Here is a 27,899-nt window from a genome sequence, read left to right on the forward strand (position 1 = left end):
GTGGTTCTGTCCCGCGCTCAGCGCTGCGCTGGGCGGCCGCTGCACTGTCCCTCCTCCAGATAGTCCCTCGCTCTCTCTCCGCACCGCATGCCTGGCACCCACCCCCTCCACAGTGGGCGGCGACCCAGCGGCTCGGCTCAGATTTGCACAGCCAGCACTGCAGTGAGAGAGAGTGAGTGAGCCAGGTAGGGGCAGAGAGCTGCGAGTGCGAGCGCGCGCCCCCCAGATGTTGCGCCCGGTGCGGCCGGGCCCCCTGCACCCCCCACGCTACGCCACTGCTAGGCACACAGGCCGTCCTGAAGGAAGCAGGCCAAGTCGCAAGGTGTAAAAGGAGCTTCTCACTCATCGGGCTCCCTGCAACTCCTACCAGTCCCTCAGCCTGAATTCTGACAGACACTTTAAAGTCATCTAAGGCACATTGGACTTCCTGTCTATCCCGTTGTATATTCCTTTTTTTTACAAATGAATGTACTCATATTATTGTATATTCCTTTTACATTTTATCTAATACAATACATGCTCTTCATCTTATTTCTCAACTCAGTCTCTCTCCAACATCAATCAAATTGGTACGTATATAATGGGGGGGGGGAGAAAGATTTTCTTTGGTTTTTTCTCTTTGTTTTTCTTTTCTTTCTTTTTAGGTATATAAAGTGTGTATATCATCTTGGTATACATGTTGGAAAATATATTATAATAAGCTCTGTAATGTAATGTTACGACGTTTACCAGTGTAATATAAGAATGTTAATAAATAAATAAAATTGTTAGGCCTCTCCTCCATGAAAAAAATAAAAATAAAATAAAGTCATCTCGTGTGTGCTTCCGGCTGTGTTCCTGCGGGCCACAGGAACATAGGAAGCTGCTTAACATCTTTGGGCCTACCTAGCTCTGCACTGTCACGCTGACGGCCAGTGGCTCTCAAGGTTTCAGAACCAGGAGGTTGAACTTGGGTCTTTCCGAATGCAAAGCAAATCTTTGGGGATTATTATCATCTTCATTTAATTTTGCATTGCTTGGGCCCCCTTTTTGGGGGGGGGCAAGCGGACACTGCACATTTGGCTCATCTGAAGGCAGCCCCGCATAGGGAAGTGTTTTGTTCTTTTAATTGTTTTCAAATATAGATTCATAAGAAAACCAAATACACTTCCATATACAGAGATTTCTCCAAATCTCGAGACTTCCCACATCCCCTTTGTGGGTCCTAATGCCAACACTTTCAACTGCATATTATATCAAATCTATATTTTATATCTATCCCGATTATCCAGAGAGTTTATCTCTTAAAATCCTGCTAATGTTTTCATCTGCTCACAGTGGTCTCTGAAATAAATTATAAATTTCCCCCATTCTTTCTTGAAGGTTCCTGAGCTTTCTGGTCAGTTTTGCCATCTCGGCATAATCTGACAACTTAGTTTGCCATTCCTCTCTGGTAGAGACTCTTCTTTCCATCTCTGGACTAGTATAAAGGTACCCCTGACCATAAGGTCCAGTCGTGACTGACTCTGGGGTTGCGGCGCTCATCTCGCTCTATGGGCCGAAGGAGCAGGCGTTTGTCCACAGACAGCTTCCGGGTCATGTGGCCAGCATGACTAAGCCGCTTCTGGTGAACCAGAGCAGCGCACGGAAACACCGTTTACCTTCCCGCCGGAGCGGTACCTATTTATCTACTTGCACTTTAACGTGCTTTCGAACTGCTAGGTTGGCAGGAGCAGGGACCGAGCAACAGGAGCTCACCCCGTCGTCGCAGGGATTCAAACCGCCGACCTTCTGATCAGCAAGTCCTAGGCACTGTGGTTTAACCCACAGCGCCACCTGCGTCCCTCTGGACTAGTATAGGGAAGTTTTTAATGTGTTTTCTTTTTTACTAGGTTTTTATATTTTGCTGGGGCAGAGTTGCTGAGGGGCTGGGGCAACCCAGACAGATGGGTGGGGTACAAATAATAAAATTATTATTATTAAGCAAACAGTGCAAAAGGATCTCAGGGCATTCTAAAAATGGAAACGATACAGGAAAAGAGGAAGCAGACAGTTTAAAAGGGACCTCAACCACCACCACTTATGTCAACAAGCCCATTCATTGCAGAAACACACACACAAACCAAAGCAGAACCAGTTTCCAGGAAGCTGAGCAGGCACAGGTCAAAGATGTACCCCCTCTCTGCCCACCCCTCAAAAAAAACCCCAAACCGAACAAAAATAGCCTTGAGCAGCTGTTATTCCAACAAGGTACAGTCAGGCTGGGGTAAAGCACTAACACGGAGAGCAGCAAGCCATTTTTACCTGGGAAATATTAGCAAAGCGAAAAGTTTGAATAAGTGACAAATGGGCCGTCTTTCAGCGTGAAAAGGGGGGGAAAAGAGACAGAGAAAGGGGGTGAAGGAGAGAGGCTTGCACTGTTATCTGATAGGAATTTGTTCAAGGGATGTCGTATCTTCCTTCATTTTCACACCACAAATTAAAAGCACATGGCTGCGCCCAAAAATAATACTGGGAACTGTAGTTTATCCCCTTGCAGAACTACAATTCCCAGCACCCTTAACCAACTAGTTTCCAGGACCCGGAAGGAGGGAAAGCCACGTGCTTCAAATATGACGTGTGGATGTGATCTTCCAGCAGTTCTAAAAAGTTGCAGCAGGGAGAAGGGCTTGTCCGCATGAAATCTTATGCAGCTGCCCTTTGCATTGGTCTATCTGGCTTCATGGGACACGGGTGGCGCTGTGGGTTAAACCACAGAGCCTAGGACTTGCCGATCAGAAGGTTGGCGGTTCGAATCCCCGCAACGGGGTGAGCTCCCGTTGCTCAGTCCCTGCTCCTGCCAACTTAGCAGTTCGAAAGCACGTCAAACTGCAAGTAGATAAATAGGTACCACTCCAGCGGGAAGGTAAACGCCGTTTCCATGCGCTGCTCTGGTTTGCCAGAAGTGGCTTAGTCATGCTCGCCACATGACCCAGAAGCTGTACGCCAGCTCCCTCGGTCAATAAAGCGAGATGAGCGCCGCAACCCCAGAGTTGGCCACGACTGGACCTAATGGTCAGGGGTCTCTTTACCTTTACCTTATCTGGCTTCCTGCCGACTGCTCTGGTTGGCAGCAGCTGTCCGGGAGCCTTTGGCAGAGATTCTTTTATTCTACAAATCCTATCCAACACCCCAGACAGTATGGTCAACAGTCAGGGCAGATGGAAAGGTGCGCACTGAGACCAGAGCTCTTGCCATGCCAAGCAACATGCCCCATCTCTGCACTATTGGCCCCACCAACTGCAAAAGTATTGCTCTCCCTCCCACCAACTGCCTACTCCCTCAAGTGCTGCTGGATTAGAACAAAGCTTGAGCTGTAATTTTTATATATTTTAAAAAGTGGTGCACTTAAATCCCATTGACAGATACAATAAATCAGTGTTTCTCAAACTCGGGTCCCCAGCTGCTGATGGGACTACAACTCCCATCGTCCCAGACTACCAGCCCTGCTAGCTAAGGATGATGGGAGTTGTAGTCCAACAGCAGCCGGGGACGCAAATTTGAGAAACACTGCTAGCCCTTTACTCAGAAAACTAGTCTGCTAGTAACGGGAACGAGACATGTAGCACCCCAACTTCTCTCCCAAGTGCAAGAAAGGGGTTTTTGTAGTGACCGAAAAGATGCTCTGATAAATTAAGCATTAAGCTCCCACAAACTGGAAGGGTAAACTCAGTGGTAGAGAATCTGTTTTGCATGCAAAAGGGCCCAGGTAACTCCAGGTAGGGGCAGAAAAGGCTCTGAAATCCTGGTAGCCACTGCCAGTCACTGTAGACTAGAGACTGCAAAGCTATTTTTCGGCCCATGGACCCCCTTTGTGTTTCTTAGCAAGCACCATTCGCGCTGTCCTCGTGGGTCACTTCAGTGGAATCAATCAGAGCCTGGAAAAGGAAGTGGGAAAGAGTATCTCTTCTCCCAACTTCCTCCTTCAACAATTGGCACTTTTCAAGGGATTTAAATAGTGGCTCTCTAATGTGGCATGCCATATTGGTGTGGCATTAAGATTCAAGGGCAAAGAAACGCTTAAACATTTCAGTGTAGTGTAGTGTATTAAAAAAAACATTATTTTGCAGGTTACGGATATCTTTTCAAAACGAGAGCAAGAGCAAGAGCTATTCTTCTACAGTTCTCCACAACGTATTGTTGTGAACAGTGATTTTCAACTCTGACAAACATGCAAGGTATCTGAGAGAGAAAAGGCTTCTTTGTATTGATGAGGAAGTGTGAGTTTCTCCAATTTAGACCTGATCTAAATGAGTTATTACCCAGCAAAAACAAGCGCATACCACCTCTCACTGAGTGTGCATACATCCTTAAAGTACATATGCAAGAGGCTCGCTTATAATTTTATTTTGAGGATGATACATGTTCTTATTTTAAGAATAAATATTTGTTCTATACTTTTTGGATGCCCCGTGATCCTATTGGAAAGCAGTTGTGTTCTGTGTTATAAATCAAGCACTGCTGGGAGTTGTTTTCTTTCTGTTTTCCGATGGATTTCTTACCAATGAAAAATTGGGTGTGGCATGAGCAGATTTTTATTCTGAAAGTGTGGGCCCAGAGAAAATAAAAACCACATGGATTAAAAGGTTGAAACACTGGTTAAATTGATTGGGCAGGGATTCAGAGGTCTTGTGGGCAATTGGGGAAGACTCCAAAGGGCATGACACTGAAGAAGAAGAGTTTGGACTTGATATCCCGCCTTTCACTCCCCTTAAGGAGTCTCAAAGCGGCTCACATTCTCCTTTCCCTTCCTCCCCCACAACAAACACTCTGTGAGGTGAGTGGGGCTGACAGACTTCAGAGAAGTGTGACTGGCCCAAGGTCACCCAGCAGCTGCATGTGGAGGAGCGGGGAAGCGAACCCGGTTCACCAGATTACAAGTCTACCGCTCTTAACCACTACACCACATTGGTGATCTGTGGGCACTGACAGTACAGATCTAAATAGACCAATGGCCTGATTTTGAATGAAGGCAGCTTCCCATGTTCCTACCAAATGCAAGAAAGGTAAATCTCCCTCAAGGATTCTAGGGGGAAAGGTGCAAATTGAGTTTGGAAAGCTAAGCACGCAGATTAGTGGTAACAAAGGGAAATTAAAGCCAGCCTGCTGGCAAAAGAAAGCTGAACCTGCAAAATACTTACAGGCAGGCCTTCCCCAGTAAAGGCTGTAAAGAGAAAGAAAAGGGGGAAGGAGAGGGAGATGGAAGAGAAATCAGTCTTGGTGTGGAAAGCAGAATAACAACAGGAAATTCAAGATAAAGGATTCAATTGCTGCGAGATAGCAAAGAGACCTAAAGCCACGCATGTCAACAAACAAGCTACTTCCATCCATGCAAAACACATTTCAGCAAAGAGCCTCCGCAATTTCAATATTTGGGTCACACAAGGGAAAGGAGGAGGAGCGCAGCAATTTAGCAGGAAGCCCCCCTTTTGTCTGCTAACATACAGAAGCTGCCTCCAGGCATTTTTCAAGAAGTCCCATTTCCTGCTAACTAGGAGAGCTGATGGGCTTTTGGCTTTCAAATTAGGCAGACATTTAGCTGCAATGGGAAGTGGTCATTCATCTTTTTTAAAAAGGTGTTGAGCAAGACTAATCTATGAAAACTTGCTGCAATCTTTGGAAACAACTTTCAGCTGAGCAACACCAGGAAATGCGAACACATTGAGACAATGGAGTGTGCCTCTGCAGAGAAGACAAACTGGCTTGTTGGCAGCCACCTAAGTGACCTCCCTGGGGTGCAAGCCTGGGCAGTCAGTCTGGAGGTCCTGGGCTGCCCAGGCGACAAGAAGAAGAGGAAGACGTTTGGCACCAGCTTGGATGCATGAGTTGCTGGAAGGAGGCATACATGGAGCCATCCAACCAACTTAGGGACTCCGCTTCAGAACTGTGTAGGGTTTACACCATGGGTAGGCAAACTAAGGCCCGGGGGCCAGATCTGGCCCAATTGCCTTCTAAATCCAGCCCATGGGCAGTCTGGGAATCAGCCTTTTATTTAAAATGCATCTCCGGGTTATTTGTGGGGCATAGGAATTTGTTCATTTCCCACCCCCACCCCCCAAAAAAATATAGTTCGGCCCCACACAAGGTCTGAGGGACAGTGGACCGGCCGCCCCCTCCTGAAAAAGTTTGCTGACCCCTGGTTGACACCTTAAATATTTTCTTCTCCCGAAAGATCTCCTGCAAGGCAGCAGGACAAAGCAACATCCTAGTCAAGTTAAAAAAATATGGAATGATAGGAATCAAGGAAGGCTTGGAGAGGAAAGGCAAGCGAATCCTTAAAAAAGTGTGTTGCTGCAAAGGTTTGAAGGCCAAGTTTCTATAATCCACACCAAACACCAGGCAAATACTTCTACCTAAGTTCAAGTTCATAAAGCAAGTGACGGCAAAGCCTGTCTTATATTGCAGGTTCTCAAAAAAACCAAACTACACCAACCCAAAGCATTATAAATCATTTCTAAAGGTGCTTTAGGAGGAGGGAAAAGTGAAGACAAGGAAAGCAAAAGTAAACAGATGATGCCAACTGCGATCTGATAGCACCACGTTTGAAATGGGTAAGCGACACGACAGAATGTCCTCCCATGGTTTAAAGCAGCGGGGAGATATTTAAGCATGGAAATGCAATGACCACAACACACAACCGCCACCACAAGCAGGCAGGCGCACACACACGAGAAAACACCAACAAAAGAATGTGACCAACTTGTCCGGGCATCTGGGCGGGCACCTCCTGGGGCATACAGATGGGCAGGGCAGCGGAAGCAGAATCAGCCACATGCTCCTCAAAGCTGTTGATGCGAGGCTTTTTGGTGGGCTCTGGGCTCGCTAGAGGGGTGACGCTATTGCGCCTCATGAGGGTATTAGGTCCCTTCTTTGCATCCTAAATTAAAAGCGAGACAAAGATAAAAAAAACGAGAAAATAAAGTGAGGAAGGAGGTGAAACGTTACGGGGGTCAGGTGGGGAGAAAAGCAGCGGGGGAAATAAATATAAACCAACCAAACACACACGATGGGTTAATTGGTCTGACGAAACGCACCCCCCCCCAAAAAAAAAAAAGGAAAGGAAAAAGCGAAGACCAGGAAATCTCATTAAAGAAGGAGTTATCATTGCTGGGGTTCCTGCGAGGTCCCTTGGCACTCAGGCACGCTAATCTAGACCCGACGTACTTCTAAAGCAGGGGTGGAAAAACGTTTGCAGGGTGAGGGCTGTGCTCCCCTCTAAGGTCTTGTTTTACAAGTCACGTGTATTAGTGATGATCTGAGTCTGAGACAAAACTGTTAATTTGGCGTCTATATGGTCACGCTGTGGGTTAAACCACAGAGCCTAGGACTTGCCGATCAGAAGGTTGGCGGTTCGAATCCCCACGACGGGGTGAGCTCCCGTTGCTCGGTCCCTGCTCCTGCCAACCTAGCAGTTCAAAAGCACGTCAAAATGCAAGTAGATAAATAGGTACTGCTCTGGCAGGAAGGTAAACAGCATTTCTGTGCGCTGCTCTGGTTCGCCAGAAGCGGCTTAGTCATGCTGGCCACATGACCCGGAAGCTGTACACTGGCTCCCTTGGCCAGTAAAGCGAGATGAGAGCCGCAACCCCAGAGTCAGCCACGACTGGACCTAATGGTCAGGGGTCCCTTTACCTTTACGGTAGGCTAAGCTCTACACACACATTCCTTGAATCAGAGTTCAAGAAAACCCTTTGAGCATTGCAAAAAGGCTCAAGGAGGGGGAGAAGACTGAGAAAGTCCCCAAGGCTTGGAAGGCTGCATTTTGGACCCTGGGTGTGAGGTTTCTCAACCCTGATCCATAGGGTGCGAAGCAGCACTGCAGAGGGACATAACCTTGGGAGAAGGGCCGTGTCCTGGGAAGCTGAGGGCCAGGTGCAGTGGGGGGGGGGTTCAATGGCCATATTTGGCCCCCTGAACCTTAGGTTTCCCACCTCTGTTCTAAAGACGTAACGTTGGGCCCAAGAATGAAATATTCAAAATTTCCGGATTCGGGTTTGAGAAGTCTCTATCTCTCTCCCTGCACTAGGTCTTTTGAAGAAAGTAAGAGATGAGGGCTTTTTTGCAATGAAAAGAGCAACTAGGTGCCTTGGGATAATCTGCCACTTGGGAGAATCCACACCAACACCACTGATCCAACCTACAAATTACAGAGGAACAATTGGAAAAAGCCACAGAAGAACCGTTTGTCAGCGCTTGTGATCCTAATCGCATCCGCAAAGCGTCTTGCTGCAACATGGCATTTACGCGTTCGATTCTGCCTCATTTGCAGCCTGAGTGTCCTTGGCGAGTTACACAACTTTAAAGGAAAAAACCCCAAACAACGGTGGCAAAAATCTTCAAACATACACCAGTAGCAATGGGCCAGACATTTCCTTCAAACCTCCTTAAACACTTAGCAGAATATAAAGAGGCCTTAGCTAGCTTTTGAAAGTTTGGGGGATGTAGCCAAGTAAGGAGCCATCATAGGTATATATATTTTATATATATAATTGTAGAGTCAGAAGGGACGAAGAGAGTCACCAAGTCCAGTTCAAACACATAGAAGGAGCTGTCTAAATGGTGCTACGAATTACTCCCTTCTCCCACCACCAATCCACCAAAAAACGGCCAGGAATAAATATTGCTTACAAAAAGAGGGGGTCCATCTTTGAGCGGTTTCCCACAACACAGGTGTCTACCCAACTCCTTTCCAACTACACAGGGGGAGGAAGAGGGAGTCCCAACGGGCAGCCAGAAGCCCCTCACCTCTGTTCTGTCCCGGTGGGTGTTCACAGCCTCAACATTCAAGCAGACGGATTCAACTCTGCAGCCTTGTGGAAGCGAAGGGAGAGAAAAGGTTGGGGGGGGAGGGCAGAGAGAGGAGATATACAGGACATGGTCAGTTACGGGGGATGCAATTACTTAGCAAATATTTGATTCAATCGAAATCAACAAAGAGCGCCTCAATTGATTCTGTATTTCTTTAAAAAGTAAATTATTCTTTGATGCAAGTGCTTAGAAATCTGCAGCTGGGAAACGCCACAAGAGAGAGACACAGTCTCCCTTCAAACACAGACATACAAAGGATTTGTGCCAATTGAGAATGTTCCCTGTGGAATACACAGAGCATACATTATGCTTTCATTTTCATCCACAGTGCAAATGTGGACAAATTTAAGTAATCGATCATTCAGTTAAGACATATACAATTAAAATCAGCTAAGATTTTTTTTTTGGGGGGGGTTAATCAGGTGACATCCCCAAGAATCACATTTTAAGCACTGACATATCAAGCATTGCCTGACACAGCCATCTGCGCTGCAGTCAAGGTAAAGAATGTTTTTCATGACTTTGGCAGGGGAGAAAGGGGAGAAATTCATTTGAATGAAGCACAGGCCAACCTTAGGCCCTCTGTTCTAAGGAAACACTGCAGGGTAAAAAAAAATTGGCTGGATACTGTGCTAAATATGTACATCAAAGTCCACCTCTGTTGCCTACATTCTGCAAAAGAAAAGCAGAGTTCGGGGCTCTTGCATATAAATTGTGCAAACAAAGCAGTGTGTGAGCTTTCTTATCTTGCGTGACTTTATCCTGCGACTCTTAACACTTCAAGTTTATTTATTCTAAGTAGGGGTATCAGTTTAGGGCAGTGGAATGCCCACCCTCTTCTAGCCACTGAAAATATTTCTCAGCTGCCTGCTTTTGATATTTCACCGTGAGCTGTCTACACAATTTTCTTGTGCATGTTTTGGCCATGCCAGGAGGGCTAGAAACTTGTGTTTTAAATGAAAGCCAATATTCCCAAGAAAAGCATATCGTGCTGTCTTGAGTGCAACCATGACACACACACACAACACACTGGCAAGGGCAGAAGAGGAAAAGGTTAAGACGGAACGGGTCTGCTGGTGCTATCAGCAGACCACAGGGATGATCCAGTGATTACACTGCAGCAGATGCAAAGAATGGAAAAATCTTGGCCATTTGGTCATTGGCAAATATGGGATGCGTGTGGCGCTGTGGGTTAAACCACTGTGGCGCTTGGGCTTGCCGATTGAAAGGTCGGTGGTTCGAATCCCCGCGACGGGGTGAGCTCCCGTTGCTCGGTCCCTGCTCCTGCCAACCTAGCAGTTGGAAAGCACATCAAAGTGCAAGTAGATAAATAAGTACCGCTCTGGTGGGAAGGTAAACAGCGTTTCAATGCACTGCTTTGGTTCGCCAGAAGCGGCTTAGTCATGCTGGCCACATGACCCGGAAACACTGTCTATGGACAAACGCTGGCTCCTCGGCCTGTAGAGCGAGATGAGCGCCACAACCCCAGAGTCGTCCGCGACTGGACCTAATGGTCAGGGGCACCTTTACCTTTACCTAATCCCCTCTACAGATAACTTTAAAACCCCTCTGATCTCCCATCGAAGGCCACAGCATCTTCTGCAGTCATCTCTAGTAACAACGGCAGTAACAACCATTTCTTTCCACATCAAAGATGGGGCTTCTCAAAGCTTCGTCACAGCGCATGGACCAGGGCAAGCAACCCAGGCACATCATGCTCTCTGTGCAAAACCTTTGAGAGAAACAGATACTCACCATATGCCACAGGGGTCAGCTTTAGCACTGTGTGGAGAGGACATTTCAAGTAAGGCATTTCCGCTGGAAGAAAAGCAGAGAAGGTAGGTTATCAGCCAGACACAGAAGTCTGTTTTATGCAGCGTTGCAAATGGAAGAAGAAGAGGAGTTTGGATTTGATATCCCGCTTTATCACTACCTGAAGGAGTCTCAAAGCGGTAAACATTCTCCTTTCCCTTCCTCCCCCACAACAAACACTCTGTGAGGTGAGTGGGGCTGAGAGACTTCAGAGAAGTGTGACTGGCCCAAGGTCACCCAGCAGCTGCATGTGGAGGAGCAGGGAAGCGAACCCAGTTCACCAGATTACGAGTCCACCGCTCTTAACTACTACACCACACGGGTTTTATGCATTACTTTTATTCCATCTGCCCTTCTTTTTTTAAGCTACCATTTCCCCTTGTAAGCACAACACATTCGCTCAGGACACAACCCTGGTTCAAATCCTGGCTCGATAGTTGAATCGGTTTTAAGTTGGCGGAAGATGGGCGCACACTCAGATGCAAAGTCTCAATGGAACTTTGGGGTGTTTATTTAGCAGGCACTGTTCTCTGGCTAAATACTGTACCTCGATCCCTGCACCCGTTTAATAGAGAGAGGCACATCCCGGCTACAGACCACTTACCTGCACTCTTGTCAAGGAAGTAGGCCAAGAGGCATCTCATCACAGCCTGGTGACAGATGACGAGGACATTCTCCTGCCTCTCCAGCTCCATGATAACGGGCTCCAGGCGCTGCACGAGATCCTGGTAGGACTGCAGATGCACACATAAAAAGACCCAAAAAAACTGGGTAAAGGTGCTGGGACAATCCCTGAACGCTCAAAACTGATGTTGATACAGGGCTTCACTGCCAGTCAGTGTAGATGAAATAGGTAAAGGGACCCCTGACCTTTAGGTCCAGTCGCGGACGACTCTGGGGTTGCGGCGCTCATCTCGCTTTATTGGCTGAGGGATCTGGCATACAGCTTCCGGGTCATGCGGCCAACATGACTAAGCCGCTTCTGGCGAACCAGAGCAGCGCACGGAAACGCCGTTTACCTTCCCACCGGAGTGGTATCTATTGATCTACTTGCACTTTGACGTGCTTTCGAACTGCTAGGTTGGCAGGAGCTGGGACTGAGCAACAGGAGCTCACCCCGTTGTGGGGATTTGAACCGCCGACCTTCTGATCAGCAAGTCCTAGGCTCTGTGGTTTAACCCACAGCGCCACGTGTCCTTAGATGAAATACCAAGCCCGAAAGACAACTGCTCTGACTCAGGAGGGGGCCACCTCCTATGTCCCTTCAAATAATTTCCTCCCGCTGCCCAAAACGTGGAGTCATTACATCCTTTCATTCCCCAAAGAGAGCTCCGTGTTGTTCTGCTTCTGCACGCAGTAGCAGAGGTTTTGTTTTTCTACGTTACCAAGCTCTAGAGGAAAGGATATTTCTGCAAAGGAGATCCCAGGAGCATTGAAAATTCACCAGGGTGCAGGACGGCCAAAGAGAAAAGTGGAGCTCATGGCTGGCTTAGCGCTTGGAGATGTTCTTTTCTCACACGACCGACAGCTCCTTGTTTATTGGAAGTCCACCTCCCTAGGCGAAATGCCCCTTTGAAGACGGCAAGTGGGGAGGCATCTGCCACCTTCCCCATCCCTGTTCTCCATCATCCAAGAGTGATGATGCCATGTTAAGGGGGCTCACTCTCGCCCTAATCCATCTGGACCCAGGGGCTTGCCACTTTTTGTCCAGTTTATTGCCTCTAGCACTTCTTGAGTTGTTATTTGAGTATTTAAGATCACCATTTGTTCGTCTCTTATTTTTGGCAGACAACCATTTTTAATATATTCCTCTATTTTACAGATTTTTTCCTTTCCTTTCTTATAGAGTTCTGAAAAGTATGTTACAAATGCAGCTCTTATTTCTTTCATCTTATCTGTAATCTTCCCATTTACAGTGGTACCTCGGGTTACATACGCTTCAGGTTACAGACACTTCATGTTACAGACTCCGCTAACCCAGAAATAGTGCTTCAGGTTAAGAACTTTGCTTCAGGATGAGAACAGAAATCGGGCTCCGGTGGCATGGCAGCAGCAGGAGGCCCCATTAGCTAAAGTGGTGCTTCAGGTTAAGAACAGTTTCAGGTTAAGAACGGACCTCCGGAACGAATTAAGTACGTAACCCGAGGTACCACTGTATATTACTTTTGTTTATGGAGTTTCTTTGTTCATTTTTCTTCAACTGCCACGCAAGCAGTTTTCCTGATTTATTGGCATGTTCGAAATCTTTTTGTTCCATTCTTTTTATCTTCCAGCTAGTTTCTTCATTAACTATCATGGAATATTGAATCCGTAATGTTCTAATGGCCTGCTTGACTGACACAAAAACCCACCAAAACAATTTTCACTGTTTTTAAACGGTTTCTCGCTGCCCCAGGCTTACCTCTCCCGACGGGTAGCGGTAGTAGTATTTGTCCTGGTCCCGCAGAGCAAATTCTTCAGGGTACTTTTCCTTGATTTCATCGTAGGTTAGCTCTTCACACACACCCTGCAAGAACCACAAGGTGGGGGGGGGAGAACATCAGGGCTGCTACTCGGGGCAAGATTATGGAAGGCATGTGGTATTGGGGGGAAGCAAGAGATAATTTGCAACGGCAAGATCCTACTCAAGTTTCTAGTCAAGGTCCTCTTCCCTGCAGAAATGGAATTGTAGCCAAGAATATGGTGTGTTTGGCAAAGTACAAGTGTGACTTGAAAACGCAACAGGCAAGAGGGCAGGGGCTCACTGCATTTTGAGCTGCAGGTGTATAAAAAGGTAAGGGGACCTCTGACCATTAGGTCCAGTTGTGGCCGACTCTGGGGTTGCGGCGCTCATCTCGCTTTATTGGCAGAGGGAGCTGGCATACAGCTTCCGGGTCATGTGGCCAGCATGACCAAGCCGCTTCTGGCGAACCAGAGCAATGCACGGAAACACCGTTTACCTTCCCGCCGGAGTGGTACCTATTTATCTACTTGCACTTTGACATGCTTTTGAACTGCTAGATTGGCAGGAGCAGGGACCGAGCAACGGGAGCTCACCCCGTCACGGGGATTCGAACCGCTGACCTTCTGATCAGCAAGTCCTAGGCTCTGTGGTTTAACCCACAGCGCCAGTGTGACTTGAAACGCAACAGGCAAGAGGGCAGGGGCTCACTGAATTTTGAGCTGCAGGTGTATACGCAGCCCCATATAGGGTTGTATCCAATGAAGTCTTTCTTCAAGTACTTCCACCCTCAGGAGAGGGAGATAAACTCCTGTTGAGCAGGAACAAGTCCTTGCGCTAACGGGACGGCTTCGTTAGAGACAAGTCAGCCCACTGATTTTGTCATATTAAAGAGTTAAAAATGTTTATAAATATTAATAAGAAATATTGATTCTGATGGCACGAGATTAGACCATGATTAACATGTTCTCTCAGATCACCTGATTATATAAACAAAGGAATTGTGGCCAAGGCTCGTCCCACTCATTGAAATCAATGGATCTAAGTTAGTCGTGCCCATTAATTACTACTCTAAGGCACAAGGATGTTAATCAAATATTTGGGGCAGGGGATTAAATGCCAAATTCTTCCAAACATTGTGTTTGCATTGTTTGGCGGATGGAATTTATCTGCCCCCCTCCTCCCTAGCGTACAGTTCTGCAGGTTCTCCTGACACTCCCTTAAGCTAATTGGGGGGGCACGCAGAGGAAGGGGGGGCGGCCTGTTGTGCAATGGAATCCCACCTGCAACCTCTATGCATTCCAGCCTTGGGGAGTTTGCCACCAGGCAAAAGTGGCGAACTCCCCGGGCAGACAGACAGTCACGCTGCACCTAACTTGTTCATGCTGGATTCATGGGACAGAAGCACTTTTTAAAAAACAAAAAACATGGGTCGATATAAATGGGGCTGCAGAATAGCTCATGCTCTCTGGATTATGCACAAGCTTATTGCACAGGACTAGTAGAATGACTAAGCTGCAGGATGCAATCTCCTAGGAACCACAAGCAGGGAAATTCGGGGCCTGCCGAGGTATCTGTGAAAACAGGATTCTGTACTAGGTGGGCTTTTGGCAGAATCTCCTCAGGTGCGCTGGGATTTCCTTAGGTGCCCTGGGATCTCTGTAAAGCCTGGGGCAAATTTGGAGAGCGGGGGACAGAAGAGGACACAGCCCCCTCTCCTCCCACTGAAAGCTTGGCCTTGAGCCCAGCAAAATACAAAGGCGCTTACAGCGTCAATTTCATTCAGGGCCTTCCACTGCTCATAGGGAAGGTCAAGCGCCTCTGCCGTCTGGATGGCCCTCTTGAGCTGGCTGGTCCACACTTTGAGGTCTTTCAGGTTCTGCTCCTGGAGAAAATGGCTCAGCGCACTGGAAAACTGAGGACAGGAGGGGAAACAAAAGGAAGTTCTTAGTGCGGATTTCTATTCCCAGAGGCTCCCAAAGGACAGTGCCCACCACAATAAGAGAGTCATGCATTGCTATATGGGGACTTTACTGGACGAAGTAGAGTCACAACGAAACCTAATAAGTTTTTTTCCTGAGTTTTCTTCCTACTGGTACACATGGGGGAGAGAGAGATGCTAATGCGCCAATCAGAGCAGTAAATGGACTACCACACCTGCAACATGGCGGCTAAAGTGGGGCTGTTTTTCCCCCTGCTTGACCATATGAACTGGAGAGCGTGGGACGACTCCTTCCCCCAGCAAGGACCCTTTTTCGTCATGTGATCCTGCCTGAGAAGTGAGGGGGCAGAGTCATCCCAGAGGTAAGTAATAGTAATTTATTATTTATATCCTGCCCATCTGGCTGGGTCTCCCCAGCCACTCTGGGCAGCTTCCAACAAGGATTAAAAATACATTAAAATGCCACACATTCAAAACTTCCCTGAACAGGGCTGCCTTCAGATGTCTTCTAAATGTCAGGTAGTTGTTTACCTCTTTGACATCTGGTGGGAGGGCGTTCCAGAGGGCGGGTGCCACTACTGAGAAGTCCCTCTGCCAGGTTCCCTGTAGCTTAGTTTCTCGCAGTGAGGGAACCGCCAGAAGGCCCTCAGAACTGGACCTCAGTGTCCGGGCTGAACGATGGGGGTGGAGATGCTCCTTCAGGTATACTGGGCCAAGGCTGTTTAAGGGCTGTCCTTCAGAGGTTTCTGGGGAATGGAGCAATGGTCTGGCCCAAACTGGCTTTCTATTGTTTTTATTTGAGACTAAGAAGGACGGAGCCTGGTTGCAAGCAGGAAAGGAGGCAGGCAGAGGTTGCTGATGCCCCATGCCCACTGCTAGGCCCCCCTGCACAGAGCTAAGTAAGCACAGGACTACAGCTGCAGCACATTCAAAGGCGGCCAAGCCTCTCAGCTCCCAGACAGAGGATTTCCCACGACACCTACCTTCTTTCCCCTCCAGGAGAGCCCAGAGTCTCCCCCAATCTTCCCCTTGAGGTTGTATTCGCTCTCGCCGTGCCGGCACAGGTAGATGGTGCGAGGCTGGACGTGGATGTTCATCAGGTAGTAGACGATTCGACTCTGGATGTGGTCTTGCACCCTGTTCACAAGGTACCTCCGGCCAACGTCAATCACTTTGATCAGCGACAGGTCTCTGGGAGGGGAAGACGCGCACGGCCGTCACTCAAAACCCCCAGGGGAAAGCCAAGTTCAAGAGCTGCAGAACCCGCAGATGGGAATGCACCCAATCGGGGAATTGTAGCGCAGCCTTGTGCCAAGTCCTAAGCCCTTGAGCAAGTGAGCTTCAAAAGTACCCAGCAGCCACTGCTGAGGTGTTATTGAAATCCTGGTAGGAAATGAAATGCTGGTGCTTAACAGCCTGCTTGATCCTATGTATCCAGGTGTGGTATATTGCATTATGATGTTACGGTGTGTGTTGTTAATTCCAACAGATTCAGGCACACCTAGCTATGCCAAGTCTCTGGTTGTTAAAAGCAGGAGAAACCACACACATCCTCCTTTCCTTCTCAGGCAAAAGCAAACAGCTTCCCTACCAAATCCCTGCTTCTAAAGGCAGTCCTACCAACCCAGACATTCTTCCAGGAAGGCAATGGGAAAAGCTTCGAAATTCAGAATTTTGCAACAAAATTCCCTAGTTTTCCATGTAAGCACATTCCAACAGGTTAAAAGCAAGGAAATGCTTCCCAATTCAGTGTACCTTAGTGACTTCAGGGGGAATTGTAAGTTCACTGAAACTACTTCTAAGACAAAACAAACACCAGAGAAGAAGAATTTGGGTTTGATTTCCCGCTTTATCACTACCCGAAGGAGTCTCAAAGCGGCTAACATTCTCCTTTCCCTTCCTCCCCCACAACAAACACTCTGTGAGGTGAGTGAGGCTGGGAGACTTCAGAGAAGTGTGACTGGCCCAAGGTCACCCAGCAGCTGCATGTGGAGGAGCGGAGACGCAAACCCGGTTCCCCAGATTACGAGTCTACCGCTCTTAACCACTACACCACACTGGCTTTCACACAGTGCCTTTCACACAATTTGGCAGCCAGCTTTGGTCACTGGAAATACAGGCGAGAAACACAGTTTCCTCACCTGTCGTAGTCGTCTGGGTCCATAGGCTGGTAGCTCGATTGGTAACAGCTGATTCTCTTCATGAAATCTTCCATCGCGTCAGCAGAGTTGCAGTCCTTATAATCCGGGCTGGACAACTTGACTTCCTGAAGCAAAAGGAAAAAGAGCATAGGGTTAGGGAGCCAGCTGTGAAACCCAAGATGATATTACAGAGGAAATATTAAGGAGAATTTGCAAAGCCAGATTCGCCTGAGCTGCTCATGGCTGTTCCCTCATCAGCCTGACTGAACAAGGCAGACTGGTGCCCATCGCTCAAAGCCAACATCAACAGGACAAAAGCGAGGAAAGCCAGCACCTGAAGAAGCCAGCACCTGAATCCTTGTAACAGGTGGCTTTAAAAGAGGATAATAATAATAATTTATTATTTATACCCCGCCCATCTAGCTGGGCTTCCTCAGCCACTCTGGGCGGCTTCCAATAAAACACTAAACTGCAATAACCTATTAAACATTAAAAGCTTCCCTGAACAGGGCTGCCTTCAGATGTCTTCTAAAAGTCTGGTAGTTATTTTTCTCTTTGACATCTGGTGGGAGGGCGTTCCACAGGGTGGGTGCCACTACCGAGAAGACCCCCTGCCTGGTTCCCTGTAATCTCACTTCTCGCAGTGAAGGAACCGCCAGAAGGCCCTCGGCGCTGGACCTCAGTGTCCAGGCAGAACGATGGGGATGGAGACGCTCCTTCAGGTATACTGGGCCGAGGCCATTTAGGGCTTTAAAGGTCAGCACCAACACTTTGAATTGCACTCGGAAATGTACTGGGAGCCAGTGTAGGCCTTTCAAGACCGGAGTTATGTGGTCTCGGCAGATTAAATGAATTGATGGTGGATAAAGCTATCACAGCTACTAGTCATGGCAGCGATGTTCTCCGTCCTCTGTCACAGGCAGTATGTCTCGGTATATTGCTTGCTAGGAATCACAGGCAGGGAGTGTCATTGGTCCTGGTCGCAGGCATACAAAGAAGCTGAATGCTGCAGTATTCAGGACAGTTAAACTATGGAAATCGCTGCCCCAACTTGGAGGGCTTTAAAAGAGGATTTGACAAATTCACGGAGGGGAAAGGCCTACTGACCACAATGGCTATGCCAGGGGTCTGCAACCTTTAAGACAAAAAGAGCCACTTGGACCCGTTTCCGAAGGAAAAAAAACTGGGAGCCGCAAAACTCGTCATTATAAAAATAACTTTTTTCTCAATTTTTTATTATTTCTTTGTTTGACCTCTCAGAATTACTCCTCCTCATAGAAATGAGCGTTAAATTAACATGTTGCCTTTTTGTGTGTGTGTGTTCTTCACTCCCCTTCAAAACAGTGACCAGCGTACATGCCCCCTTTCAATGCAGTGGCCAGCGTACATGACCCTTACAATGTAGCGGGCAGGCGGGCGGGAAGGTGACGTCGGGACGGTGCGTGACTAACGCATGCACCGCCCCCATGCGATGTCACAGCCAGTACAGCACCCGCCACAGTGGGGAGTGTCAGGGCACACAATGCGCCTCCTTCCCTCGCTAGTATCCACCCCAGAGCCGCGGCAAAGGTGTAAAAGAGCCACATGCGGCTCCAGAGCCGTGGGTTGCAGACCCCTGGGCTATGCTCTGCTCCATAGCCAGAGGCAGCAATGCTTGCAAAAAACAACAACATCCCATTGCTGGAAACTATGGGAGGGGAAAGGGCTCTTTGTGTTTGTGTTTGAATCCGGCTTGCTGGTTTCCCATGGGCCAGTGGTTACAAAGCACGGATCCACATGGATCCTCAGGATTTTTGCACTGGGCTACCCCAAACTCACCGTCAAATCACATGTCTGTGGCCACAGCATGAACCACAAAAATCATACACCCACTGTTTCGTTCAGAATATTTTTTCCCCCTTGTTTTCCTCCTCTAAAAACTAGGTGCGTCTTATGGAGCGAAAACTATGGTAGCTAAGAGGGTGAAACAGCAGTGCTTGCTTAACAGAGGCTAATGTTTAATAATAATAATAATAATAATAATAATAATAATAATAATAATAATAATATCTTTATTGTCATTGCCCCCTCTCGGGGACAACGAAATTACTTGGCTGCTCCATCCACCCAGGTAGGGCACTCCACACAAAATCAAAACAACTATAAAAACTATAAAAACTATAAAAACACTAATTAAAACTATAAAAACTATAAAAACACTAATTAAAACAAGGTTTGCTGACAAGGAAAAGATTTCACCTGGGGCAACTGAGGCAATAGCTCCAGGTGCCTTTTCGAAACAGTTTTTCAGGCGGGGCAAGACACACACACACACACACACACACACACACACACACACCCGATAGAAAGAGAAACTCTTTTCTCACACTTACCATAATGTTCGTAGCGACGACAGACGGGTCATTGCAGACGGATTCGATGAAGAACACCTGAAAGGAAGAGGACATCTATGTGTGTGTGTGTGTGTTTAAGGCAGGGAATAAAACCACACAAAGCAGCTTGGCCCATCTAGATCTCTTTTTCTGACAGACATCAGCTGTCTGAGACCTCGGGGCAGAGAAGTCGCCCTTAGCCCTGCCAGCTGAAAATCCCTCTTGCAACGGGAGATGCCACGAATCTGTCCTTGGAAACTGGGCACCAGGGTGGATAAAAATCAATTATTATTTTTTATTTAAATCAGATTTTTTTATTTCAATTGCTTTTGGAGGGAAAATATTTCTAAATATAGTTTTCTATTTAAGTTACATTGTAGTCCAAAGGCTATTCATCAGGAAACAATGGTTTGTTTTAAGTTTCTCATCTGTGCTAAAACTCAGACTAAGGTGTGTTGTTGTTTTTTAAAAAAGTAACCACATCACTTAACAAACATGGATACATACGCTACAACGTTATTGCTTTAGTTAAATAAATTGTTTAGATTGTTACAGTATTAAGGAAACGATTGTTTTTCTGCTTCCAATAAAGTACAGCAGAAAAGTTGTCCAAACATGAACAGTTAATTTATTAAACCTCATAATAATTTCATAATTATCTGTCAATGTATTTCTAATAGTATAACCAAACCAGCAATTTTTGATATAACTGTAAAAACTACTCTGGAATTTTTTTTTATTCCAAAAAATGAAACCTTCATATCTGATTGTCAATATTAAGATTATACCAGCAAGAATGAGTCTTTCTGTAAAAAAAAAAATGATTTAAATCAAGCCTTGATGACTATAGTGTTTTAAATCGTGATTTAGATCGATTTGATTTAAATCAAATCCACCTTGCTGGGTACCCAACGCTTTGCCCGTGAGCACTCCCGATCCCATTTTTGGTACCCAATCATGATGCTGCTGATCCCGTGTGTTTCAAGGGACTCCACAACAACATGGGTGGGGTATTGGAGCCTTAACTCGCCTGCCCCATCCTCTGCTATCAGGTCTGACAACTGGCCGGCAGGGCCTGCAACCAACAAACCCACTTTCAGCCCTGCTGCAACTTGGCCCACGCCACACCTGATACCACATGTGACCATCACGTTTGGGGCTGGCTAGCCAAATCACGACTGGAGGTTCCCTATCACTGTGGGGACAGTAATAATAATAATAATAATCCATTTTTATTTATACCACGCCCTTCCCTGTTCAAAAACGGGGCTCAGGGCGGCTAACAACAAATTTAAAACACTTTAAACACTTAATTATAAAAGCAGCATAAAATACAGTATAAAAACATGAACAACAATAAAATTCAAAAATCAATGAGATAATCCCCAGGGCTAGCTGGCTGAATTGGTCCTACTTGGGCCAGTGAGGAGGCCAGGGGAGAATTAGCTGTGGGGTCTCAGAGCGGGTGATCTTCATAAAAGGGGAGGGGGAGGGAAGAGAAGGGAAATAAAAGATCAGGCTGAATTCAAATTAAAGGCCAGGCGGAATAGCTCTGTCTTACAGGCCCGACAGAAGGAGGTTAAATCCTGAAGGGCCCTAGTCTCATGGGACAGAGCATTCCACCAGGTTGGAGCCATCACTGAAAAGGCCCTGGCGGAGGATAGTCTGACTTCCTTAGGGCCCGGGACCTCTAAACTATGGTTATTCATGGACCTTAAGGTCCTCAGCGGGGCAGACCAGTAAGAGCCATTTGACAGTGGAACAGACTCCGTTGTGGGTTTAAAGCAGAGGTTGGATGGCCATCTGTCATGGATGCTTTAGCTGAGATTCCCACACTGCAAGGGGGGTTGGAGTAGATGACCACAGGGACCCCTTCCAATTCTACGATTCACTTTTAAAAGAAAACAACAGCATCGATATAATGATTCCTCAGGTCCATCTCCCAGGAGAGCAGGGCGGCATTCAGACACGTCAACAGGCATAGCCAAGAGCAAGTCTAAAAGGCAGAGCTGCAATCATTTATTTTTGCTCAGAAATACGTCACTTATAACCAAAACACTTACTTTGAAACCATTTTCTTTGGCAAAATGCAGGATCATAGATCTCCTCTCACGTGTGGTGTTTGTAGCATCAAAAACCTTTGTGGGTAGAAAAGAAGAGAAATAATGTCATGGGGCTTATTATTATTTTTCAATGACATGCACTTATCTTGAAAGGAGGGGTATAAATTGGCTTTGGGTGGTTCTTGGCTTGTGGCAATGTGGAGGTGTGCTTTTTTTTATTTATGGCACTTGCGTTGTGGAATACCCTCTCGACCGAAATATGAGAGGCCTCATTAGTATTTGCATTCGACCAGCTCCAGAAACTTCCCCCCTAGCAGATCTTCTGATTTTATTGTTTTAACTTTTTGAAAACTGTTCCAATTCTTATGTTTTTTAATTGTTCATTTTTACTGTGTATTTTAATGAAGGATGTGCGTGTGTGGGTCACAATTTGCCACTTCTGCGCATGCGCGTGACATCATTTTGCGCATCTGCGCATGCACGAGCGGCAAAACCCGGAAGTAACCCTTTCCGGTACAGCCACACCTAGAGTTGAATGCGCTTCGGGTTGAGTGCGTTCGAGTTGCGAACTGCGGCAACCCGGAAGTACGGAGTGCATTACTTCCGGATTTCGCCGCTCACACATGCGCATGCTCAAAATGATGTCACACGCATGCGCGGAAGCAGCGAAATGTGACCCGCGCATGTACAGACACACAGTCACATCTTGGGATCCGGAACGGATCCCGTTCGCATCCCGAGGTACCACTGTACTTCGGGTTGCCGCGGGATCCAACCTGAAGCAAACATAACATGAGGTAATGACTGTACAGTGGTGTAGGCGGGGTATCAATTAAAAGAAAGAGAATCGGCACACCCCTGAGCTGTACACAGGAGCGCCTTTCCTCCCTGGAGACCAGCTGCGCACACATGGCCTCAGCTGGAAGCTGCAGACAAGCTCCAGAGATGACCAGATCACTCTGCTGGCAACTGGCTCCTTTCAGGACGCGACACTCACCGCAATCTGGCCACCTTCCTCGGACAAGTACAGTTTGACATCTCGCAGGGCGGCTAAGGCACATTGCCTGCAACAACAGGGAAAAGGCACAGGTTCAGGACATTTCGAATCACAGCTTTCACAGGAAGCCCAAGGGCCAACTGGCCCCAATTTTGCTACCCCCCCAAAAAAGACACAGAAAGACGACGTTCCGTCCATCAGCTCCCAAAGCCTCCCCACCCCATCCCCAAGGAGGGTACCCCGGTTCGTCCCCATGCTTGGCTCATCGGTCTTCCCCATGGGTCTGCAAGGCCAGTCACTGCCCTGATGTGCTGATGTGGACAAGAGCTCTTTTGAGGCTCAAAAGCCAAGTCGACGCAACCAACATGGCACCTTGCTACTTCTTATATTGGCTTGGGGATACAGAGCACCCTGGGATGCAGGTGGCACTGTGGGTTAAACCACAGAGCCAAGGGCTTGCTGATCAGAAGGTTGGCGGTTCGAATCCCTGCAACGGGGTGAGCTCCTGTTGCTCTGTCCCAGCTCCTGCCAACCTAGCAGTTCAAAAGCACACAGTGCAATTAGATAAATAGGTACCGCTCGGGCGGGAAGGTAAACGGCATTTCCGTGCGCTGCTCTGCTTTCACCAGAAGTGGCTTAGTCATGCTGGCCACATGACCCGGAAGCCAGTAAAGCGAGATGAGCGCCGCAACCCCAGAGTCGGCCACGACTGGACCTAGTGGTCAGGGGTCCCTTTACCTTTTACAAAGCACCCTGGAGAGGCCTCCCAACTGGCACTGAAACATACCAGCTCCCAAAAGTCAAACTTTTAATTCAAGAAAAGAGCAGAAGGTAAAAAACAAACAAACCAGGATGGAGGAAACTTGGAGCATAATAGCTTGACTTACTTGCGGACTTTCATAGCCTCCTCATTATCAGGACGAAAGAAGTCATAGGAGCTGTAATGCTTCACGGCCTCGCGGCGATACTCCCCGACATTAAACACTGCAAGGAGAAAGAGTCAAGGAGAGTCAAGGCACCTGCACTTTTGTTAAGTGAAAAAGACATGGAAACCCATGAAATTCAATGAACTTCTCTTCCAAGAACATGCTGCATGGGTCGGGCTTGTAAACAGCCACTTGCCTGCCTGAATTGGGTCCCCCTGAAGGGCCCCTTTTTTTTGTAAAAGCAGATGAAAGCATGGCTCATTTTCCTCCAGACAAGTAAAAAGCATAGATACATGCTGGGTTGTGGGTTCGAATCCCACACTGGGCAAAAAGATTCCTGCATTGCAGAGGGTTAGACTAGATGACTCTTGGGGGTCCCTTCCAACTCCACAATTCTATGATTCCATGCTACTAACATATTTGTGGAGCCGCAAGTGATTTCCAAGAGAGACTGTTATTTGATGGATTGCCTCTGTCTCTCTGGTTTCTCTTTGGGAAAGACCTGCACTTGACCCAGGTACCTCAAAAAATGATTTGAGGTAAAGCCCCCTCCTTATAAATCTTGGAAGCACACAATGAAAATCACTAGCAGATTGGTGGATGTAACAGAGGTTTCCCAACACTTGTCCAGTTCCAAGAACTGACTTCGGGGCAGATGCAACATGCATCAAAATGCAACTCAATGTCATGCCGCACGAGAAATTATCAGAAGCTGTAAGAGCAAAAAAGAATAACTCTGCCGGATGAGACCAAAAGTTACTTAGTTCAGCTAGGCTAGGTAGCCGACCTAACCAGAAGAGTTCGCGACCAGAAGGAGCAGGAGTATCAGGAAGAATGGGATAAATTTAATGATTATTTAGTTAAATTTGTTAAGTTAAACTAACTGGAAATAGCTTGCAGATACTTAATGGGCTTAGGATTTTATTTATGTTAAGTGATGAATTAATATGTTTAATTCTATAAGGTGAAGATCTAAGGATGTTAATGTTTAAGTTAAATTTCATAAAAATTGGGATTTGGAAAACCGTTAAAAGGACATGCCATGAAATTCAACCAAGGGGAAGCGAGGAAGTCACTTAACAAAGTTAATAACTGTAATTTTTAATAAGGCTATGCTTTATGTTTGTTTCGTTTGTTTGTCTTGTGTGTTTGTTTGTTTATAATATTGTAAAAACCAATATTTTTTTGGAAAAAACAAAACAAAAGTTAATTAGTTCAGCATCCTACCTCCCCAGAACAGCCAATGAAATACTGTAGTATCTAATGCACCATCGAATCTAATGCGCACCAAAAAAAGGTGCACATTACAGTTGAGTAAATACGGTACTTCTTAGAAGCAGGACCTGTTGCTCCCAACACAGGCACCCAGGGGCTTCAACTATAAAGCCTCAAGTCAGCCCAGAATCTCACCTTTTGTCGGGACGCCGATCCAGTTGAGGTAGCGGGTCAGCTTCTTGGAAATGTAGGTTTTCCCACGAGCCGGGAGGCCAACCATGACGATCACAGTGGGGGAATTGGTAAGCTGAGGGCCACATGCTATGGGCAGGTGAAGAAGGGAGAAAGAAAATGGATGTTGAAAAGGGAGACGACTTGTCATATCAATACTACATGTTTTTATAAAGGCAGGCAACTGGGATCATAGAATTCTACAGTTGGAAGGGTCCAAACCATCTTGTTCCAACCCCCTGCAATGCTCTAGGAATAAGCAGCTGTCCCACACAGGGATTGAACTTGCAACCCTGGCATTATCAGCGCCGTGCTCTAACCAGCTGAGCTATCCAGACTGGCCAGCACGCCTGGCCCAATGGAGATAGTGGTGCCTTGCAGCCAAGAGACGAAGCTGTGAGCGAAGATCTCTCCCCGGTTCCACGAAATTAAACTCAGCAGCTGACCAGAGGCTCATCACCGCCTCTCAGCCTCAGTCCCTCTTTCTGCAATATGGGGACAAAACAGACCTAATTCCCAGATTACCAAAAGAATGCATGCAAAGCAACTTGGAATGTTCAAAAAGCATTATGCGAACATCCTGGCCCATATCAGCCTTTTCTACTGCAGCCTCGAGACAAAACCTGCTAGATATCAAGGATCAAGATGCTGAAAGCCTGCCGGCTCATCCTTAGACTGGGACATGAGCCAGACAGAGACAGCCAAGCGGCAAGGACACTCAGGAAGAAATCTCCTGCTGTTCTGAAACATACACACGGGTTTGTTTGTGTTACTCGAAGCACAACTCAGAATTCAGCGGCCTAAGAATTTCAAGTTTCTGCCTCTTACAGGTCGCAAAAACAGGACTTGAGAATCGCGTTACTCCCAGAACCTTAGAAGCCACTCAGAGAAAAAGCCAAAAATTCTACAGAAGTGTTCCTTCCTTTTGTCTAAGTTCTCCTGACATGCAAGGTGCAAGTCACAGGTGTTGCTAACAACTCTCAAGATAGCAAGCTGGCTGTCGCTCAACAGAACGGAAACTCATTTCTTTGCAACCCAGATTTCCACTGCTACTCTCCCAGAACTTGGCACAAGAGGGCCGTATAAATCTCAGGGTTTGGCCCTCCTACCTGCCACATCCCTGTAGCAAAACAAGTGTAATAGTCTATAAAAGTGCACTGGCATGAGAGCATGATGGCAAAAGGATTCTTGCCAAGCCATCTCTGCCCGTTCGTGGAGGCAGGAGAAGAGTTCAGGGCAGAATGATGAGCAATTGGCCCCCAGTCCGCCGTAATGGCCCCCGGGGGAGTTTCAGAGTGGAAAGCCATGCCAAATCCAATAAAAAATTCCAGCCTTCTTTTCTGGCATTCCAAGAATCTCTGCCGAGAGGTTTCGCACAGGAACAGGGTGGGTCATCCTTGCAAAGGAGGATGCAAGCAGGTGATGTATGGAAGAGCTTCGCAGCATGAAATGTAGGAGAACAAGGGTGCTGCCTTATACAGTCAGACCTCTGGGCCATCTACCTTGGTATTGTCTACCCGTGTTTCTCAACCTGTGGGTCCCCAGGTGTTGTTGGACTACAATTCCCATCATTCCTAGCCAGCATGACCAGCGGTCAGGGATGATGGGAGTTATAGTCCAACAACATCTGGGGACCCACAGGTTGAGAACCGCTGGGACTGGCAGCAGCTCTCAGAGGCTTCAGCTAGCAGCCTCTTCCAAGTCCTACCTGGACATGTCAGGATTTGGTTACAGCAATATTGAGAAACCGAGAGCACAAGCTCTACATCACCAAGGGGGAAAGGCCAGGAAGAAAAAGATCTAGGCTGGGTTCATTGACAAACTGGAACGTGTCCAGAGGAGGGCAACCAAAATGGTCAAAGGCCTGGAAACGATGCCTTATGAGGAACGGCTAAGGGAGCTGGGCATGTTTAGCCTGGAGAAGAGGAGGTCAAGGGGTGATATGATAGCCATGTTCAAATATATAAAAGGATGTCACATAGAGGAGGGAGAAAGGTTGTTTTCTGCTGCTCCAGAGAAGCGGACACGGAGCAATGGATCCAAACTACAAGAAGATTCCACCTAAACATTAGGAAGAACTTCCTGCCAGTAAGAGCTGTTCGACAGTGGAATTTGCTGCCAAGGAGTGTGGTGGAGTCTCCTACTTTGGAGGTCTTTAAGCAGAGGCTTGACAACCATATGTCAGAGTGCTCTGATGGTGTTTCCTGCTTGGCAGGGGGTTGGACTCGATGGCCCTTGTGGTCTCTTCCAACTCTAGGATTCTATGATTCATTATCAGCCACACTTACAGGACAACCTTTCTTCTTTGCATTTTTGATGCTTCAGGACAGCAGTGACCCAGAAGGACTTGAAGTCCTGCTATGCTTTAAGAGTACAGTAGTACCTCGGGTTAAGTACTTAATTCGTTCCGGAGGTCCGTACTTAACCTGAAACTGTTCTTAACCTGAAGCACCACTTTAGCTAATGGGGCCTCCTGCTGCTGCCACGCCGCAGGAGCACGATTTCTGTTCTTATCCTGAAGCAAAGTTCTTAACCCGAGGTACTATTTCTGGGTTAGCGGAGTCTGTAACCTGAAGCGTATGTAACCTAAAGAGTATGTAACCCGAGGTACCACTGTATTGGGGGGGGGAGTGGTGGAGCAGAGGCATATGACCACTTTTAAACTCCATCCTCATTCCAAGGCTCAGATGTAGGGATTTGGAGCCAAGCGCATCTGTTGTTAAAATATTACTGGAAAGCCACGCTCTAGTGCTTGCTTCTTCGTCAAACACTTTTTTCTTATTTTGCTCCAGGCTGTGAATGCAGTTAAGTTTTTTCTCAAAGCACAGCAAGCCTCCAAGCTTATCCAGAATTTTTAAAAAGGCTTTCCAAATTGCTACACGCTAGCAATATATATTTTTCACACATAACGGAGAAGGGGTTGCCGAAAAAGTG

The 27,899-nt window shown here is 47.1% G+C and overlaps 1 protein-coding gene across 10 annotated transcripts in view; it reads right to left on the bottom strand.

The window, feature by feature from the left end:
• Positions 1-27,899, bottom strand: part of PFKFB3 (6-phosphofructo-2-kinase/fructose-2,6-biphosphatase 3) — a 70,470-nt gene that overhangs the window by 2,431 nt on the left and 40,140 nt on the right. For 6 of the 10 annotated variants that reach the window (XM_082238965.1, XM_082238961.1, XM_082238956.1 and 3 more), the window contains 14 exons: positions 24,930-25,055; positions 23,481-23,577; positions 22,594-22,660; positions 21,597-21,671; positions 19,534-19,590; positions 17,162-17,286; positions 16,004-16,211; positions 14,847-14,993; positions 13,040-13,144; positions 11,243-11,372; positions 10,582-10,644; positions 8,647-8,828; positions 6,719-6,895; positions 5,160-5,182 (listed from right to left, as the gene is read on the bottom strand). In XM_082238965.1, coding sequence (XP_082095091.1) covers positions 5,160-5,182; positions 6,719-6,895; positions 8,647-8,828; positions 10,582-10,644; positions 11,243-11,372; positions 13,040-13,144; positions 14,847-14,993; positions 16,004-16,211; positions 17,162-17,286; positions 19,534-19,590; positions 21,597-21,671; positions 22,594-22,660; positions 23,481-23,577; positions 24,930-25,055 — 1,582 coding nt within the window. The remainder of the gene's footprint in view (positions 1-5,159; positions 5,183-6,718; positions 6,896-8,646; positions 8,829-10,581; positions 10,645-11,242; positions 11,373-13,039; positions 13,145-14,846; positions 14,994-16,003; positions 16,212-17,161; positions 17,287-19,533; positions 19,591-21,596; positions 21,672-22,593; positions 22,661-23,480; positions 23,578-24,929; positions 25,056-27,899) is intronic. The other 4 variants (XM_082238959.1, XM_082238958.1, XM_082238957.1 and 1 more) reach the window with 4 other exon arrangements.

This window comes from Podarcis vaucheri (genome assembly GCF_965113315.1).
Source record: "Podarcis vaucheri genome assembly, chromosome: 10".
Classification (NCBI taxonomy): Eukaryota; Metazoa; Chordata; class Lepidosauria; order Squamata; family Lacertidae; genus Podarcis; species Podarcis vaucheri.